At 45.7% G+C, this 15,975-nt stretch overlaps 1 protein-coding gene across 1 annotated transcript in view; it reads left to right on the top strand.

Moving 5' to 3' along the window:
• Positions 1 to 15,975, top strand: part of COL22A1 (collagen type XXII alpha 1 chain) — a 346,712-nt gene that overhangs the window by 131,202 nt on the left and 199,535 nt on the right. Inside the window, 6 exon segments of the mRNA XM_075062036.1 lie at positions 2,201 to 2,324; positions 5,049 to 5,324; positions 6,369 to 6,449; positions 7,119 to 7,232; positions 7,831 to 7,875; positions 14,276 to 14,329. Of these exon segments, the coding sequence (XP_074918137.1) occupies positions 2,201 to 2,324; positions 5,049 to 5,324; positions 6,369 to 6,449; positions 7,119 to 7,232; positions 7,831 to 7,875; positions 14,276 to 14,329 (694 nt within the window).

Raw genomic sequence — 15,975 nt, 5'->3', positions numbered from 1 at the left:
GGGGCTCTGGCAAGACAGTGGCAACCCAGGGGCCTGCTCTTTTGTGATATGGAATTATTGTGGGCTTCACAACTCGAAGGGGAGGGAGCTCTTGCACTCTCTGTTTTGCTGTATGAGAGACAGGATGCTGGCACCAGGAGAATCCATGTCGGGGGAAGGGCAATTGGGTGAGCAGCTGCAAACAGGCGTTGGCTCTGTCGGGCCAGGTCCCAGGTCTCCCTAGGTGAGGGCTAAAGTGCCAGTAGGGAGCGAGAATCTGATGCTCGTATGCTGTCCAGCTATTCAGAGGTGCTGAGTGCTTGCAGCTCTCCTGGGGAGCTCATTCAGGCCACACAAGCAGCAGGTGTTATACTGTAAAGGCCTCCAGTTAGCTGTGTGGAAATGGAGCTGAGCAGCTGGTGAAACGTGTTAACAGGACATGTAGAAAATGACGAGGTGAGCCAGACAGAAATAACTCTGCCAGGGGTCCAAGGTCTTGCTGTTGTTGGAGATCTGTCACAGCATACAAGGAGGTAGGAGTAATGGTTGCTACGTAGTGACTACCAGGAGTCTTCTTCGATCTGGCTTTTGGGAAAGAGTTTGGGGTTCATTGGGGGTGTTCCATTTATGTGTGTGTTATAGCAGAAACAACAGTAATGATCTAAACCACAGTAATATCTACTCAGATATCTTGAAGGGCTTAGCTTCAAATCAGGTAATTCAAAGTGAAAGCTAACGACGGGGGCATTGGTTTGCATGAAGCATGAATGACTTTGAATCGTTGCTGTAAACTCAACCCAATCCTTATTTGAGGTGGCTTTTATTAAAAAAATATTGGATGTTTTAAAACACCTGCAGCCTGAATTTTCAGCAGTGGCCTCTAGTTTTGAATGCCCAGCTTCTACTCTTCCCTTGCTCCTCTGGGCAACATCAGGGATATTACCAACGCGAGTAGCTTCCTCAGTGCTTCGCCCTTTATTTATTGCTGCTAAGGCTTTGGGGTTCTCACTGCTGCCTGTAACACTTGGCAACAAGATTGACTCAAACAGTTTGATTCTTCGTCGTCTCAGAAATGGGCACCGATCCTACGAGGCAAGCTATGCACTAGAGATGTAAATAGAGTTTTAAAATACTGACCGTGTAACCTGTTAAAATTCTATTGATTAAATGGTTAACTGTTAAGGAGTTCATATAAGTGGGGAACTAGTGCTGTGAGTGGGGAGGGTTGCTGCAGCACCCCTACATTTTATGTGGGGCTCCACTGTTGGCTTGCATTGGCAATCCCGGCGGCTAGCCCCGTGCCTAGGGTCCTGGCTGCTGGCCCTGTGCTTGGGACTCCGCTGCAGCTGGGATGCTGGGCACGGGTTGCAGCAAAGTCCCTGGGCATGTGGCAGGACCTGGGCAGGGAGCAGCAGCCGGGACCCTGGGCACGCAGCGGAGTTCTGGGTGCGGGCTGGCAGCGGAGTTCTTCGTGCGGGCTGGCAGTCAGGACCCCGGGCACAGCGTAGCAGCGGAGTTTAGTCATTACTTGTCCGAAACCGATAAGGCTGATGCTTATCGGTTAACCAGTTACACTTCTACTTAGCGCATAGAAGGGATGTAAATTTCTGCTAAATCTTTTTGCAGAGTGTGTTTTGAGAAAGCACATCTGTTTCCACAAGCCAACGGAACAGTAACATCTCCTTCAGGGCTGGCACTAAAAGCAGTGCCTGCTTTGTCTGGAATCCGATCCGATATGGTCCTTTCATGCTGCTCCAGATGACAATGTTCACAGGATGTGTCAGATCTGCCTGCCTGCTTTTCAGATGTGAAAAGCCCCCCACTGCAGCAGAGTATCCAGACAGGATGCTTCACTTATCCGCTGGGTAGCTAGGCACCGGGGGGAGGGGAGGGTACCTCATCAGGGAAAACCCAACCTGTTCAGCATGATGTAGAACAGTCTGCAAAATCCCATGTTTTGGTATTTAGGATGAGGGCTGGGAATCAATCATCTCCTCACCACATGAATGAGGAAGCGCCCCTCTAGGCTAAAGCTGGCATGCACTGCTGGAGGAGAGCAGACACACGTTTGTGTTTTTACTGACTGCCAGATACAGCAGATTTTTTAGACATCTACATCATGGCTTTGGGAAATCTTGCCAGGACACGCAGGGGCTTCCGTTGGAGTCTTTTGGTCTTCGTTGTTGTCGGTTACATTTCTCTCTCACTTCCTCTTCCCCAGGAGTGTATTCCCACAGGGCCTGCCTGATGAATATGCCTTTGTAGCCACCTTCAAATTTCGGAAGGCTTCCAGGAGAGAAGACTGGTATATTTGGCAGATTATCGACAAGTACGGCATACCGCAGGTATGGGGCCCTTTCCAGCCTTCGGGAGCAGCCATGTTTGGCACAGGCTGGCTATGCCGCTTTAACCCTTCACTCGCCATTCCGAATGGACTGATGAACATTCCTTTCGACTGACACTCTTTCAGTTCATTCTGCCAAAGAACTTTTGCCTTTAAAATTGGACACGGCCCATGGTTTACATTGGGAAGGAGGTTTGCTCAGGCAGTGGCTGGAGTTAGGAGGAAATGAACAGAGAAAAGAAACTCTCCTAATTTTCGTAAGCACTTTGAGTCTTTCAATAAGTATATTCAATCGGCGCTTTATGGAAAAATTACTGATTGCCCCAGAATAGGGGAGGATGACCTCATGGTTAAAGCACAGGACTGGGCCTCAGGAGAAGTGGCTTCTCTTCCTGACCCTGCCACAGACTTCCTGGGTGACTTTGGGCAGGTTACTTAACATCCCTTTGCCTCAGTTTCCTCCCCTGGGAAATGAGCATGATAATGCTTCCCTACCCCACATGGGGTTTGTGAAGGTGAATTTATTAATGTTTGTAAAGCACTTGCAGAACTTAAGATAGAAAATGCTATAGCTGTGCAGTCACGGAACCTAGCGAGCACCCCCTCCTGGCCACTCATTAAGATGGCCGTGAGAGGGAATCCAAGTCTCTGCTGCTCCGAATCCCCAGGGATTTCAAGCATTTGGAGCCTCAGCAGGCTCCAGCATTGATTCCTTGCTTGGACTTTGTGGCACATTTTCTGGGCACCAAATAGTCTGTTACCCCTTCTTGGAAATGGGGCTCTTCAGCTTACCTTCTCTAGGCCCCCCAAAACTCCCAAAATACCCAGTTACTTAAATACACCCTGCCCACAGCTCCATCTCAGAAGCGTGACACTTCCAGTTACAGTTGAACTCTTTCAGAGGCACACCTTTGGGAAGCAGTTCACACACACTTTGACACTTTGCACGGAGTCGAATGCGTTTGTTCTTTTATACCTAGTCATACAGAGAACAGAAGAGTGTGAATCACACAAAACAATAAACACAATATAGGTCACTTTTAGATCTTTCACCCTTCACTTGGGAGTTCTTTGGGGCCACCCATTGTTGTGCCCTGCCTTATGTATACTGTTACATGATGGGTGGTCAATCCCCCATGGAGTCCCTTACCCATCTTCTGTGACCTTGCTGTCTCCTGCCTGATGCTTCCTCTCTGGTTCCCCCTATTTCTGTGTGTTTCTTTATTTAAACCCCTCCTGGTGACCTTTTCTCTTTTGTTCTATTCCTGGTAAATTTCCACTGTTCCTACCTCTCCCCCTGCCTCCCCCCTTCATTCAGAGGCATAAGCTAGAATAGTTTTCCAAAGCTTTTTGAACTGCTTTTTAGCATAACCTTTGTATAGTTAAAGTACTGTTATTAACCTAAGTCTTTCCCTTTGTCCCTGTCTGGCGTGTACCAGCTACAAGACTTTGGTGGATCCACATACATGTAGACACGCATGATACTGCAGTTGTTCATAATGCAACTTCACAGTAAAAAAATGGAATTCATATGTTGTACGTACATAGCCCCAGTTCATCATGAGGTGCAATCTATCATCTGTTGCCATATAGGTTTTTTAACATCACACCATGTTGTTTTTTTTGTTTGGGGGGTGGGTTGTTTTGCCTAATGTGTACATTTTAGTTTGTTTTTACAGAGTTACTTGTGATTCCTGAGTGGGCTGCCAGTGCTGATTGATTTAGCAGTGCTTCATATTATTATTCCTTTGGATTTGAACTTCCAAAGGATGTAGAGAGATATTCAAGACACTCAGGCAGCACAGGGGATGGGTGTAGTATAAGAACCTAGCTAGCTGGCTAGCTAGAGTCTAAAGTTAGCCAGTGAAGAAAGGTTAATAGCACTATCTTGATAAGTTACCAACTGATTTTTGATAAAAGGAAATGTAACTTACTGTGAAACCATACTCCCTTCATTCCAAATCCTATATACCAGACCCAGACAATCAGTCATTTCCTGTTGTTCATAGCTGAAAAATTGACCCCCAGAAGTTGGGAAAGCAAAAAGCAATGGGTAAAAATTTCAAAAGTGCCTAAGTCCCATTTTCAACATGACTTTGACACTTAGAAGCCTTAAGTCTCAGTGAAAGTGAACACGACTTAGGCTCCTAAACGCCTTAATCACTTTTGAAGATGAGACTTTGGTGCTTTAGAAAATGTTACCCTTTATCTGCTTGCTCCTACATCCATGGCTTACTATGTACAGTACTTGAGCAGTCCGATGGAGGAATTATGAGAAACAATATGCTCATAGCAATGGCCTTGGAAAGAGAAAGAGAGACAGTTAGTGGGTGGAGTGTGAATTCCACAATACTAGAGGTGATAGGAGTTTACCTGTTACAGATTAAACTGGGCTCTTTCTCTCTCATTTGAAAACTTGATTGAATTTGAGTCCAGTCACTCAGTGCCCCTTCCTTCTTTGTCACAGCTTGGTCATTTCAGTCATAATGTTGGTAATTTAGGACATCATCTATCCTCTTTAATATGTCTTGTCTTTTCTCAGTCTCATTTCCTACTCCATCTTCAGGCATGTCCCCCACACCCTGCTTATATCTCTTTCCCGTCCCCCCTGCTATTAATAACTTTGACTCTGTAAAGCACTTGGGGTACAGTTTATGTGAAAGGATGAGTGTACGGAGAATGAAGTTGTGTTTGTATTGGCAGTGTTCTTCCTCTTGATTCTCAGGTCTCTATCCGCCTGGATGGAGAGAACAAAGCTGTGGAGTACAGTTCCATTGGGCTGACCAAAGACGCAGTACGAGTGGTCTTTCGAAATGCCCGAGTAAGCGATTTGTTTGACCGCAACTGGCATAAGATCGCCCTCAGCATTCAGTCCAAGAGCGTGTCCCTCTACATTGACTGCAAACTAGTGCAGACGTTGCCTATTGAAGACAGAGAAAATATTGACATTCAGGGAAAGACTGTGATTGGCAAACGCCTGTATGACAGCGTTCCCATAGACGTAAGTACTGAGTCTGTGGATTCATTCCCAGGGGAATGATGTCCATCTGTGCAAGGGTGATGGGGTTTTCTGGTGTCACACTCTCACTGGACCCTCTCTTTATTCATTGCATTTTCTGAATCTTTGCGTTTGATTAACTGTCTGAGAATGGCTGACATCTCATCAGATACAAGGGTTTCCATCTTCTAACCTGAGAATACTGAAGTGTGCAGTACAGGGATACAAAACGGGGGCTCCATTTCATCCTTCCGGCCAGTCTGAGCTTGCTATTGTTAAACCCATGTCCTCAATCATAGGTACCGATCACCCGCAAACATAATCACCAAATGTTCATAATACCAAACAACATCTGAACATCTCTGTGCTGTCCCAACCTAGCCCTACATGAGGCTTAGTAGTTAGAGGCAGGAAAGACTCATTAAATCACTGAGTCCTCTCCTGCAACATCAGAATATGGTCCTCACCGTGCAGAGAATACATCCGGCATTAAATTTGTACCATGCTTGGTCTTAGCGAGAAGATCAAGATACTTATACTGGGCCTGATTCTCTTCTTGCATGCATGTAAATCAGCGGTAACTCCATTGAAGTTATAAGGGGCCTGGGCAAAGTGAATGTTGTGTGCATGCAAAATGATTTAGTAGCATTTTACCCACGGGGGGAAATGACTGTGTGAGTTGAACACAATGAACACCATCCTATCCAATTGAAATTGCAGGGGGAATTTAGGAAGGCAGAATGTAACTGTCCAGATAGGAATTTGGCCAGGACGCAGAGGTTAATATACATCCTTATTCTTGTAAAAAGCACCACAGGATCTTTAATGAACACAGAGAATCAGAACCCATTAGCATAGGTGCCTTTCACAGAATGCTGCAGTATTGACAGAGAAGGATGCGTGTCAGCTATGGAACCCCCAGAACCATCGTGATCTGGCCTTTGTCTGTATTGTCTGCACTCTTTGTATCGAAACACTAGGCACAAGTTGGCATTAATAATTCACAGTCGCTGAAACACGGCCCTATTGTCTGTCTTTGTTTTCTAGTTTGATCTTCAGCGGATGGTAATTTACTGTGATTCCCGACATGCCGAGCTGGAAACCTGCTGTGATATTCCCTCTGGACCAGTAAGATGTTGTTTTGTTTTTATATATATACACAGACACTCTTAGTTTAGATTGATTATCCAAAAAAGGGGTTGCAGCCATGTGAGTCTGATGTTATAAAGGTAGTGAATCAAACCAATAGAATTGGTAACACGACAGTGATGAGTTTACTGAAAAAGAGAAAAGTATAAAGAATTAAACTTTTCCATGTCTCTTTCCCCTGTCAAACTATCAGAGGAAAGAGAAAAATCTGAAGGGTTCAACTGCTGATTGAAGAATAAAAATTCTATGTAAAAGTAGTTAGTGTGTTTCCTGTTGCTGCAGTATGGGAAGAGCTAAGACATCAACATTGCTAGTTAATAGTCTCAGTCCACTTGCCAATGGACAGAGATCTGCATTGCAAAAAACACCAGCACAGTGTGGAAGAAGTGTGCAGTGCCTCGGTCGCTGCTGTAGCTATTGTTAGGATAAACAGGTTTACAGGGTCCAGACTGATACCTTTCACCAGTAGTTTTAAAAACCCCAAATCCAAGCAAACACTTGATTCTTCTGATCCCCAAGTCTCTGGAATTCGACATAGTTAGCAACATGCATCAGTAAATACCAATTTGGCTTCCATAAAGTGGATCAAAAGCAAATGAGGTTTCTAAAAGGGAAGACCTGATAATGACATGAGCAGTTTGCTTTTAGTGCCAGGTGACGGTCATTACTGAAGCACCACCTGCTGAAATAAGACCCACTGTCAGCAGCGAACAAGTGGGCCCTCCAAACACCCTCAACTGTTCCTGTCCTGCTGGAGAAAAGGTGAGTGTGTGAGTGACTCTGTGTTCTCTTTTGGGAGCCTTTGTTTCTTCTCCCTGGCCAGCCCCTTTGGTTTTGGGAATAGGATCTAGAAGAGGACCTGTAGTGCCAGTCAGGATCACAAACTCCTCGACTGTAGGCTTGTTGGGGAAAAGGACTGTGTCTTAGGGGTTTTGTCAGCACTCAGTTCACTGGATCTTGATCCTGATTGTGGCTTCTGGAGTTCAACCTGGAAAATGAAGCAGCAATTTTTACCACCCCTTTTAAGTACAGATTTTGTAAGACATAACAGGAATAGGCTGGTAGGGTAAATGGGAGCCATGCAGAAACAATCCCCTTGCATTTAGTGGAGTTGAGCCTGTTTAAGTCAGCAGTGAGTGGGACCTTTAAAGTGTTAGCACTGCTGCAATATTTTCATCGCTGACTTTTTTCTTTTTGTGTGTCGTTGCTCCAACCTTGAGGTCATGTAGCGTCCCGTCCATTGTCCACTGAAATGGACTCTTCCATTGTGGGGCTTTTTCTACTGTCTCTGGTGGGCCCCTATTTGCTGGCATGTAGTGAGAAGAGCAGCCTCCAAATAGTCTCTTTGTTCTCTCTTTAGGGTGAGAGGGGCCCAGCTGGCCCTGAAGGTCCTAGAGGTCAAAAGGTCAGTAGTATGTTTTCCATGTTGTCTATTTAAAAATACCGTATGAGGTGCTGGGTTATTCTGTATGATGGGAGAAGTTTAAGGAACAAAGTCCAATAAACTAGCAGCAGACAAGAGATGGGTTGGATGTGTCCAAGGTGGACTATGGGGAACCCAGTAGTTAGTGTGCGTGTCTTGACTATGCTCACCCCTAAGTTTCACTAAAGTGGCTTTATGTATCTTCTAGAAGCACTACTATGCCACATTTTTGTTTCTACATTGGCTACGTTCTTGTTTCTACATTGGCTGTTTCTACATTGGCCTACATCACAACTTTGATGGCAATTCTCTAGTAATTCTGCACTGTCCCCAAGCTAAAAGGCCACATCATTACTGTTAGTCATCCACCAGAACTTTACTGAGACTGGGGTAGGAGGATGGAGCCCTGTAATCCAGTATCCCACCAAGAGCATTTGAGTCATGGGGTGAAGTTAAGTATGGGCTATATTTCTAGACAAGTTTCTTCTTAGAATGCACAGAGTAAACCAATCATTCTTTTCCCTGATGATTCTAAATCCTACTTAGCTGGATGATGCTTACCTCTCATGAAGTATGAGAGGCAGCTCACTTATGCTGTACGACTTGGGAGGTTAAAAATCCCAAAGCCTGTTATTTTAGAGAGGCTCACTGTGATCTCAATAGTTAAACGTTTCTGGGATGCGGAAAGAAATGCTTTGGATGTATATTTTCTTCTGGGGCAAATGGAGACAGGCCTGTTGACTTTAAGCTACAGCTGTTTAAAATGGCTGAGAATTTGGCCTGTTGTTTCCATTGGACTATAAATAGCCCTGTTCCTATTTTAATCTGTGACAGTTTAAGTGACGATGGGCTATTCTTCAGAATGACAGAACCATGAGAAATGACTGCGAGAAGAACACAAAAGGGTGGCAATGATAAAACAAAGAAAGAAAATGTGTGTTGTCTCACCCACCGGCACAGCCCGGTAACAGACTCCAGAAACACTAGTGACTAGCCCACTTCATTCTCAGTAAAATGGTGTGAACACAGTTCTGTAGATGGAGGATTGAATCGCAAGCCTTATTCACAGACCTATGGCTAGTAATCACCTGGCTTTGATGTTCCATAACCCAGGTGCATCCAAGGACCTATAAGGTTTGTGTAACAGTGATCTAATGAGCTGTGCAGCGACCCAGGGGTTGGGGACTCTTGAATTTGAATCCAAACTCTGCTGATGAATTCCTGTGTGGGAGAGGGGAGGTCATTTAACCTCCCTTACCCTCAGCTTACCTAACCACTAAATAGAGCTAATTTTTTGTGCCTGCCTCACAGGGATGCTGTGAAGATTAATTACTAAATGGATGTGAAGCCCTTTATGGCATTTGTGGTCCACTTAATATCTAGGCTAGATTGTCAGTCCTTACGCAGCCCAGAGAAGAGTATCACCTCTGCACCAGCCTGTACATGTGTAATGCTGACAGACCCTGGTCATTGACGGGCAAGATTGAACCTGCACCCTCTGGAGTTTAAAGCATGAGCCTCTACCGCATGAGCTAAAAGCCAACTTGCTCTTAGCTAAGGCTGTAGAGCAGACTCATTTAATTCTCTCTCTAAGTGGTCTTGGTGCCACTAAATGGGACAGAACACCAAAAGAGAAAAAATAAAAGCCGCGGTCGGCAGCACTCTACTGCCACCAGTTCATTCTTCAGTGACAATTTGGCAGCAGGTCCTTCCTTCCAAGAGGGACTGAGGGACCTGCTGCCGAATTGCCACTGAAGAGCCGGATGTGTTGCCCTTTTCCGTTGGCTGCCCTAGGTACCTGCTTGCTGCACTGATGCCTGGAGCCAGCCCTGACCCTGGGGGAGTCCAAGCTCTGCCCACTCTACCCTCCTCCCAACAGCAAGAGCAGTTGTGCAAGCACATGCAGGGAAGCATGTATACCTGACAAAAGGGTGAAGTAACTTACTCCCTCCCCAGAGCAAGGGGGAAGCAGGGAAGGGATTGTGACCAAGTCACAATTCATTCTTTGCTCTGCTCCAGGGGCAGTGTTACTACACACCATCCTTGGCTCAGGGCAGTCAGTAAGGGTACAATTTAGCCCTAAATGATTGTAGGAGCTAGTTTTTCCCCTCAGATAGACACACTCCAACCTCATGGAAGTCATCAGCTGTTATGCACATGGATCCCAGGGCCCTTAGTCATTGATGCTGAGAGTGATTCCACAAGAGTACGTTGATTTCCTCTAAGGGGAAAAGTCAGGGCAGAAAAGCTTGGAGGATGCTCTTATTGTGACATTGTCTGACTTCTGTGAATGTTCCATGCAACTGAGCAAAAATCAGAAACAGGGGAGGAAGCTGATAACCTTCTGTTTTTCTTCAGTTTAAGTCCCATAACCCAGGGCAAACATGGGAACTCACAGAGATTAGAGAAAGGAAAAGCTCCTTTAGAGGTGATTGTCTGTGCCTCAGCCCATTATGTTGTCAAAGAGAGGGTAATATACTGTGAGACAGCATGCTTTGTTTTGGAAGGAGATATAGCAACAAAAAAAATAGAGAAAAACGCAGAAATAGACTTGGAAGAATCAGTGTGTGTACAGGGGAGACTGAGTTTGGTTGTTAATGTGCTGCAGAATACAACTGTTAACACCATCTTTATTTAAATATTCTTGGATGCATCATGCTTTTCTCACCTATTTTCATAGGCTTCTAAGACCAGCAAGGAACACTGTGATCATCTAGCCTGACCTCCTGTATAACACAGGCCATAAACTTCCCTGAATTAATTCCTGTTTGAACTAGAGCAGATCTTTTAGAAAAAACAAAGATCCCATCTTGATTTAAAATTTGCCAGTGATGGAGAATCCACCACAACCCATGTAAATTGTTCCAAGGGTTAATTACCCTTCCTGTTACAAATTTGCACCTTCTTACTAGTCTAATTAAAGAATTAGACTTCAGCACATCTCTCTGGGTTGTCTTCATCAGAGAAAGTATGTGTCCTGACAAGAGATGGAGATGAACATTTCTTAGTTACAAGTCCACAAGGGCAAATCGAATTCAGCACCTTATCAGAAATCACGTTTAAATCCCTTTTTATCTTGAATGAGGAAATCTTGGGCTGCTGCATGAGCTACTGTAGCTGGCTCTATGCTGTTCCTTCCCAGTTAGGGGGACCATATTTCCCTATGCTGAATATGGGACAACTGGTAAAATTACTCGTATTCAAGCTAGTTCCATGGCAACCAATCAGATCTACGCAGTACAAACATTCAAATTCACATCAAGTTGACTGAGCCCCATTAAAAAGAAATACTGCATAGTTGGATTGTTTTTATTCACCCCTCCCCCCTCCCCACACACGGAGAAGTGACACACACACACACTCCGTACACCTCTCTCACATGGGGAGGGTGACCGACCAACTGACCTGACCCTCCCTGCCCGCTGTTCTCTGCCCTCCATACGTTGCTGGGCCTCCAGAATGGAGACACCTCTCCTGGTATCTGGCACCGCAACTTCTCGAGGCAACGTGGGGGGACACGTGGGGTCACATCTCCCCATTCCCCAGATTTCTGCCAGGGGTCACACCAGAATGTGGCCAGCAGCAGCCTTTTAGCTCTGTGCAGGAGGGAATAGAAGGGAAGGGAGCTGCTTCCAGTTGCAGAAGAGGAGGAGGGAGGAAGGGATGATCTGGCCTGTGTCTTTGCAGAGCTCATCTCTTCCCTCCCTCCCTCCCCGCCACACCAGGCTGGAAACAGCTTGTCCCTTCCTGCCTGTACAGTGTGGAAAGGCAGCTAAGGGGTTGGTATGGGGTGAAGTGGGTGCTAAGCCCCTGCCGCAGGGGCTGCTGGGAGCCTGCAGGTTTGAGGCACGAACAGGCTGGAAATCGCTTCCCACCCCCAATCCAAAGTTTAGCTGAGGAGCAGAAAGGCTTCCCCACTGTGCCAGTGCTGTGCGGGGCTTTGGCACATGCAGGGCTTGGATCCTCTTGGCCAGCCCCCTGAGCTGGAGGTCTTGGGCTTAAAAATGGGACGTCTGGTCACCCTGTAGCCTGGAGTAGGATGTAGGAGTCCATCGACCCCTGACTGATGTAAGAGCTTCCAGCATGTGGAGCCTTGAGGTTGCTCTGAGTTGTGCTAGGGGCTGAACTGGCCCATGTCCGTGAGTGGGATTAGGGAGTGGAAAGATCATTCAAACCCATCTTTGTTCTTACCCCTAAATTACACAGAATTCAGCTCCAGAGCTAGTAGGAACTTTTTGAACAAAGACAAAACAAAAATTTGAATTTTTCACAAATTTTTTTTAATTTTTCTAGTTGTTATGGATGAAATTGGAAAATGAAAAAAACCCCACATTTTTCAGTGTATCGCTTTTCTTTTCTCCCTCTTTCTCATTTCCCCCTTTCCCGTTCTTGCTGCCTTTTTCAAAATAGAAAAAGGGGGGCCAGGGAAGAAAACCCCACAACATGGGAAAAAACAACAAAAAAATTCTGAAACAAAAATGTTCATGACAAATTTGGAATAAATGAAAAATGGTTCTGTTTTGAAACCTGCAGAACAGAGAAGACTGACATTTTTGAAATTTTTCATTATTTTTTTCCTTTTTGGGACCATTTTAACAATTAAGGGATAGAGCTCTCAGGATCATTGGTGACAACTTTTCCTGATGCTGGTGGGTGCTCATGTCCCCCCCGCCTTGACTCCACCCCTGCTCAGCCCCCATTCCAACCCCTTTCCCCAAAGTCCCTGCCCCAACTCCACCCCCTCCCTGCCCCTATTGGACTCCTTCCCCAAATCCCCGCCCCACCCTGCGTCTTCCCCGAGTGCACCGTGTTTCCCCTCCTTCCCCCTCCCTCCCAGCACATGCTGCCGCAAAACAGCTGTTTCACGGCAGGAAGCTAGGGGCAGAAGTGGCACACTCAGGGAAGGAGGCAGAGTGGAGGTGGAGGTGAGCTGGGGCGGGGTGCTGCCTGTGGGTGCAGAGCACCCACCAATTTTTCCCCAGGGGTGCTCATGCTTGGGATCTAATGCAGCCCACATTTCAAAGGCTGGGAATCCTCACCATTGAAAAGGAATTGTAAAGGTAAGGCCTTCTGAGGGTGCCCAAAGAAGACATCTCTTTGCCTTGACATTGTCCCTTCGAGGATTCTATGCGTATTTTTAAATCCGTGACTGCGTATAAATCACCCAAGCTTCCCATGTACTGGAAACCAAGTGATGCATGAGTGGACTTTCTGATTGCAGGAGCACCTTCCCTGTTGCTAGCTGTTAAGCTGGGGCCTTGTGTCATAAATAGATAGCTAAAGGTTAATGTTTCTTTTACCTGTAAAGGGTTAACAAAGGGAACCAAACACCTGACCAGAGGACCAATCAGGAAACTGGATTTTTCAAAGTCAGAGAGGGAATTTTGGGGGTCTGAATCTTTTGTCTGTCTCTCAGCTATGAAGAAAAGGTTCTTCTATCTTCTAATCTTCTGTTTCCAAATTGTAAGTACAGGTAGAAAAACAATATAGGCTTTTATGTTGTTTTGGTTGTATTTACATGTGTGTAGCTTGCTGGATATGTTTCAAATTGGATATCTTTTTGAATAAGACTGTTTATTCATATTTTCTTATAAGCAATAGCCTCTATAGTCATTTGATGCAGAGATTATAATCTTATGTCTTTTTTCTTTCTTTTTATATAAAGTTTTCTTTTTAAGACTTGTTTGAGTTTTTTCCCTCTGGGTAGGCTAAGGAACGAAGGGAGGGAATTCTCTTTGTGTTAGATCTACGGAGGGTGAAACTCTGCAGCACCAGGGAATTTGTGGGAGTGGGAGGAGAGAGAAGAATCTTTTCTGTTTCCTTGTATTTGGGTTTGTCTCTTGTGGAATAGAGGAGACATGCTTCTTGGTATTGTGATGTAAAGAGATTGCATCAGTACTCCCAGGTTAGCCCAGAGAGGAAATCTGGTGGGAGAGAGTGGGGGAAGGGAAGTGGGTTATTTCCCTTTGCGGTAAGACTCAGGGCTTCTGGGTCTTGGGGTCCCTCCAGGGAAGGTTTTGGGAGACGCAGAAGGGGCCAAAACCCTGGAATTTTTGGATGGTGGCAGCAAGATCAAAGCTAAGCTGGTAATTAAGCTTAGAAGGGTTCATGCTAGGCACCCAGATTTCTGGACGCTAAGGTCCAGATTTGGGAGTTAGGCTTATGATACCTTGGGAAATCTGGGCTTCAGTATTGGGAGGCAAATCTTTGATACACTTAAATAACAAAGACATATTTGAAATATTGAATATACAAACATTAACATGGGACAACTCTTGAGTTGAATCAGTTGGGTGGCACAATCAGCAGTGGCCGTGTGCCTTTCAGAAGAGCAATGTGCTTTACAGTCTTGTGGTGCTCACATCCCTTTCCTCTCCTCCAGGGAGAAAGTGGCAGCCAAGGACTTCCTGGTTTAAAAGGAGAAAAAGGAGACTCGGTAAGTCAGAGCTGTCAGAGGCTGATTGATTTTGTAGTGGAATATGAGAGATGGCAACAGGGTTGTTCTCCTACTGATTGCATGAGGCTTATGCTACTGTGAAAGGACTTCTGCTTATTGAGCGGTCCCTCATGGCCAGAGCTCTATTTTCAGCAGACTCCTTCTATTCTTTGTCTTCATGGCTTTTTAGGTTATGTCTACACTGCAGTTAGACACCCATGGCTGGCCTGGGTCAGCTGACTCGGGCTTGCAGGGCTCAGGCTGCAGAACAGTGAAATTGCTGTGTAGATATTTGGGTTGGAACTCGAGCTCTGGAACCTGACATGGGGAACATCCCAGAGCTCCGGCTCCAGCCTGACACTGAAGATCTACACTGCAGTTTTACAGCCCTAGAGCGCGAGTTCAGCTGACACAGGCTAGCCGTGGGTGTTTAATGGCGGTGTAGACATACCTTTACAGACATGTCCTACCACTCTCCACTTGGGGCTGTTTTAATGACCGCAAACGGTCCCACTATAAAGTCCATCACTGCAATCCAAAGGTTCCCACATATCTCTGGCTCTTCTGCTGTCTACAAAGAGCTCTTCCCCTGCCATAGCATAGGTGTTTTTCCCTGGAGTTTTGCCTTCAGGCTCTGGCATCCTTCTCTCGCCAGTGTTTCCCCTGTTCTAAGGGAGAAGACCCCGTCTATATACTGTCCTTCTCCAGGGAGCTCCTCCCGCTTGGCTGGAAGAGAAGGAAGCTGTCATAAGTAGATAGGTAAGGTAAGGGTTAATTTTCTTTTGCCTGTAAAGGGTGAACAAAGGGAACCAAACACCTGACCAGAGGACCAATCAGAGAACTGGATTGTTTAAAAGTCAGGGGCTCAGTGGGCCAGGCAATTTGATATACCGAGGGTCTTTGTTGTTCCTCGGTGGGTAAAGCAATGCTTTCTTCTAACTCTCATTTATTTCAAGTTTTTCTCTAAACATCTGTGAGCTGCAAAGAACAAGCTTAAAATGCTGTTATATGCTTTGTGTTGCATTTTACATGTTATGTTTTTGTCCGGACTGGTTTAAACGGGGCTATCTTTTAAATCAGATGTTTATTCATATTTTTCTTATAAGCAAGAGCTTATTGAGTTCTTATGCAAGATGATCTTCTGTTTTTCTTTTTTTTTATATAAGTTCTTTTTTTTAACCTGGCTGAGCGTTTTTGGGTTCTCTAGTCGCCGCGCGCGCGCGCGCGCTCTCGCGCTCTCTCTTATATTAGCTTTACTAGATTAATGCATCGCGCTCAGGGAGGGTGATTTCCCTCTTTGTTTTTGCCTTCAAGGAGGTAAGTTACTGCATCGCCCGGGGCTCACCAGGAAGGGGGAAGTGGGGAATGAGATAGGGAGACCAGGTGGTCTGGTGTTGGGGGTCTTCCAAAGAAGTTGGGGAGTCCACAGATGGGCGTCCCAGGAGTATTTGGGCGATCCCGGTGTAAGAGCCTATTCTTTATCTGTCGGCATGCAGAGGAAACTATCAAGCTGTTTTAGTGAGCTTGGGAGGTTCGTTAAACCCCAGATGTGAACTCTAGTCCGGATCTGGACAGACGTTTACACAGGAGCCCTGCCCCCACCTTACGCTACAGACTTCAGACTCAAGGCTTTAAAAGACAGTGTC

Source organism: Chelonoidis abingdonii, chromosome 2 (assembly GCF_003597395.2).
Source record: "Chelonoidis abingdonii isolate Lonesome George chromosome 2, CheloAbing_2.0, whole genome shotgun sequence".
NCBI classification, from domain to species: Eukaryota; Metazoa; Chordata; order Testudines; family Testudinidae; genus Chelonoidis; species Chelonoidis abingdonii.
This window is presented reverse-complemented; position numbering and strand designations above follow the sequence as displayed.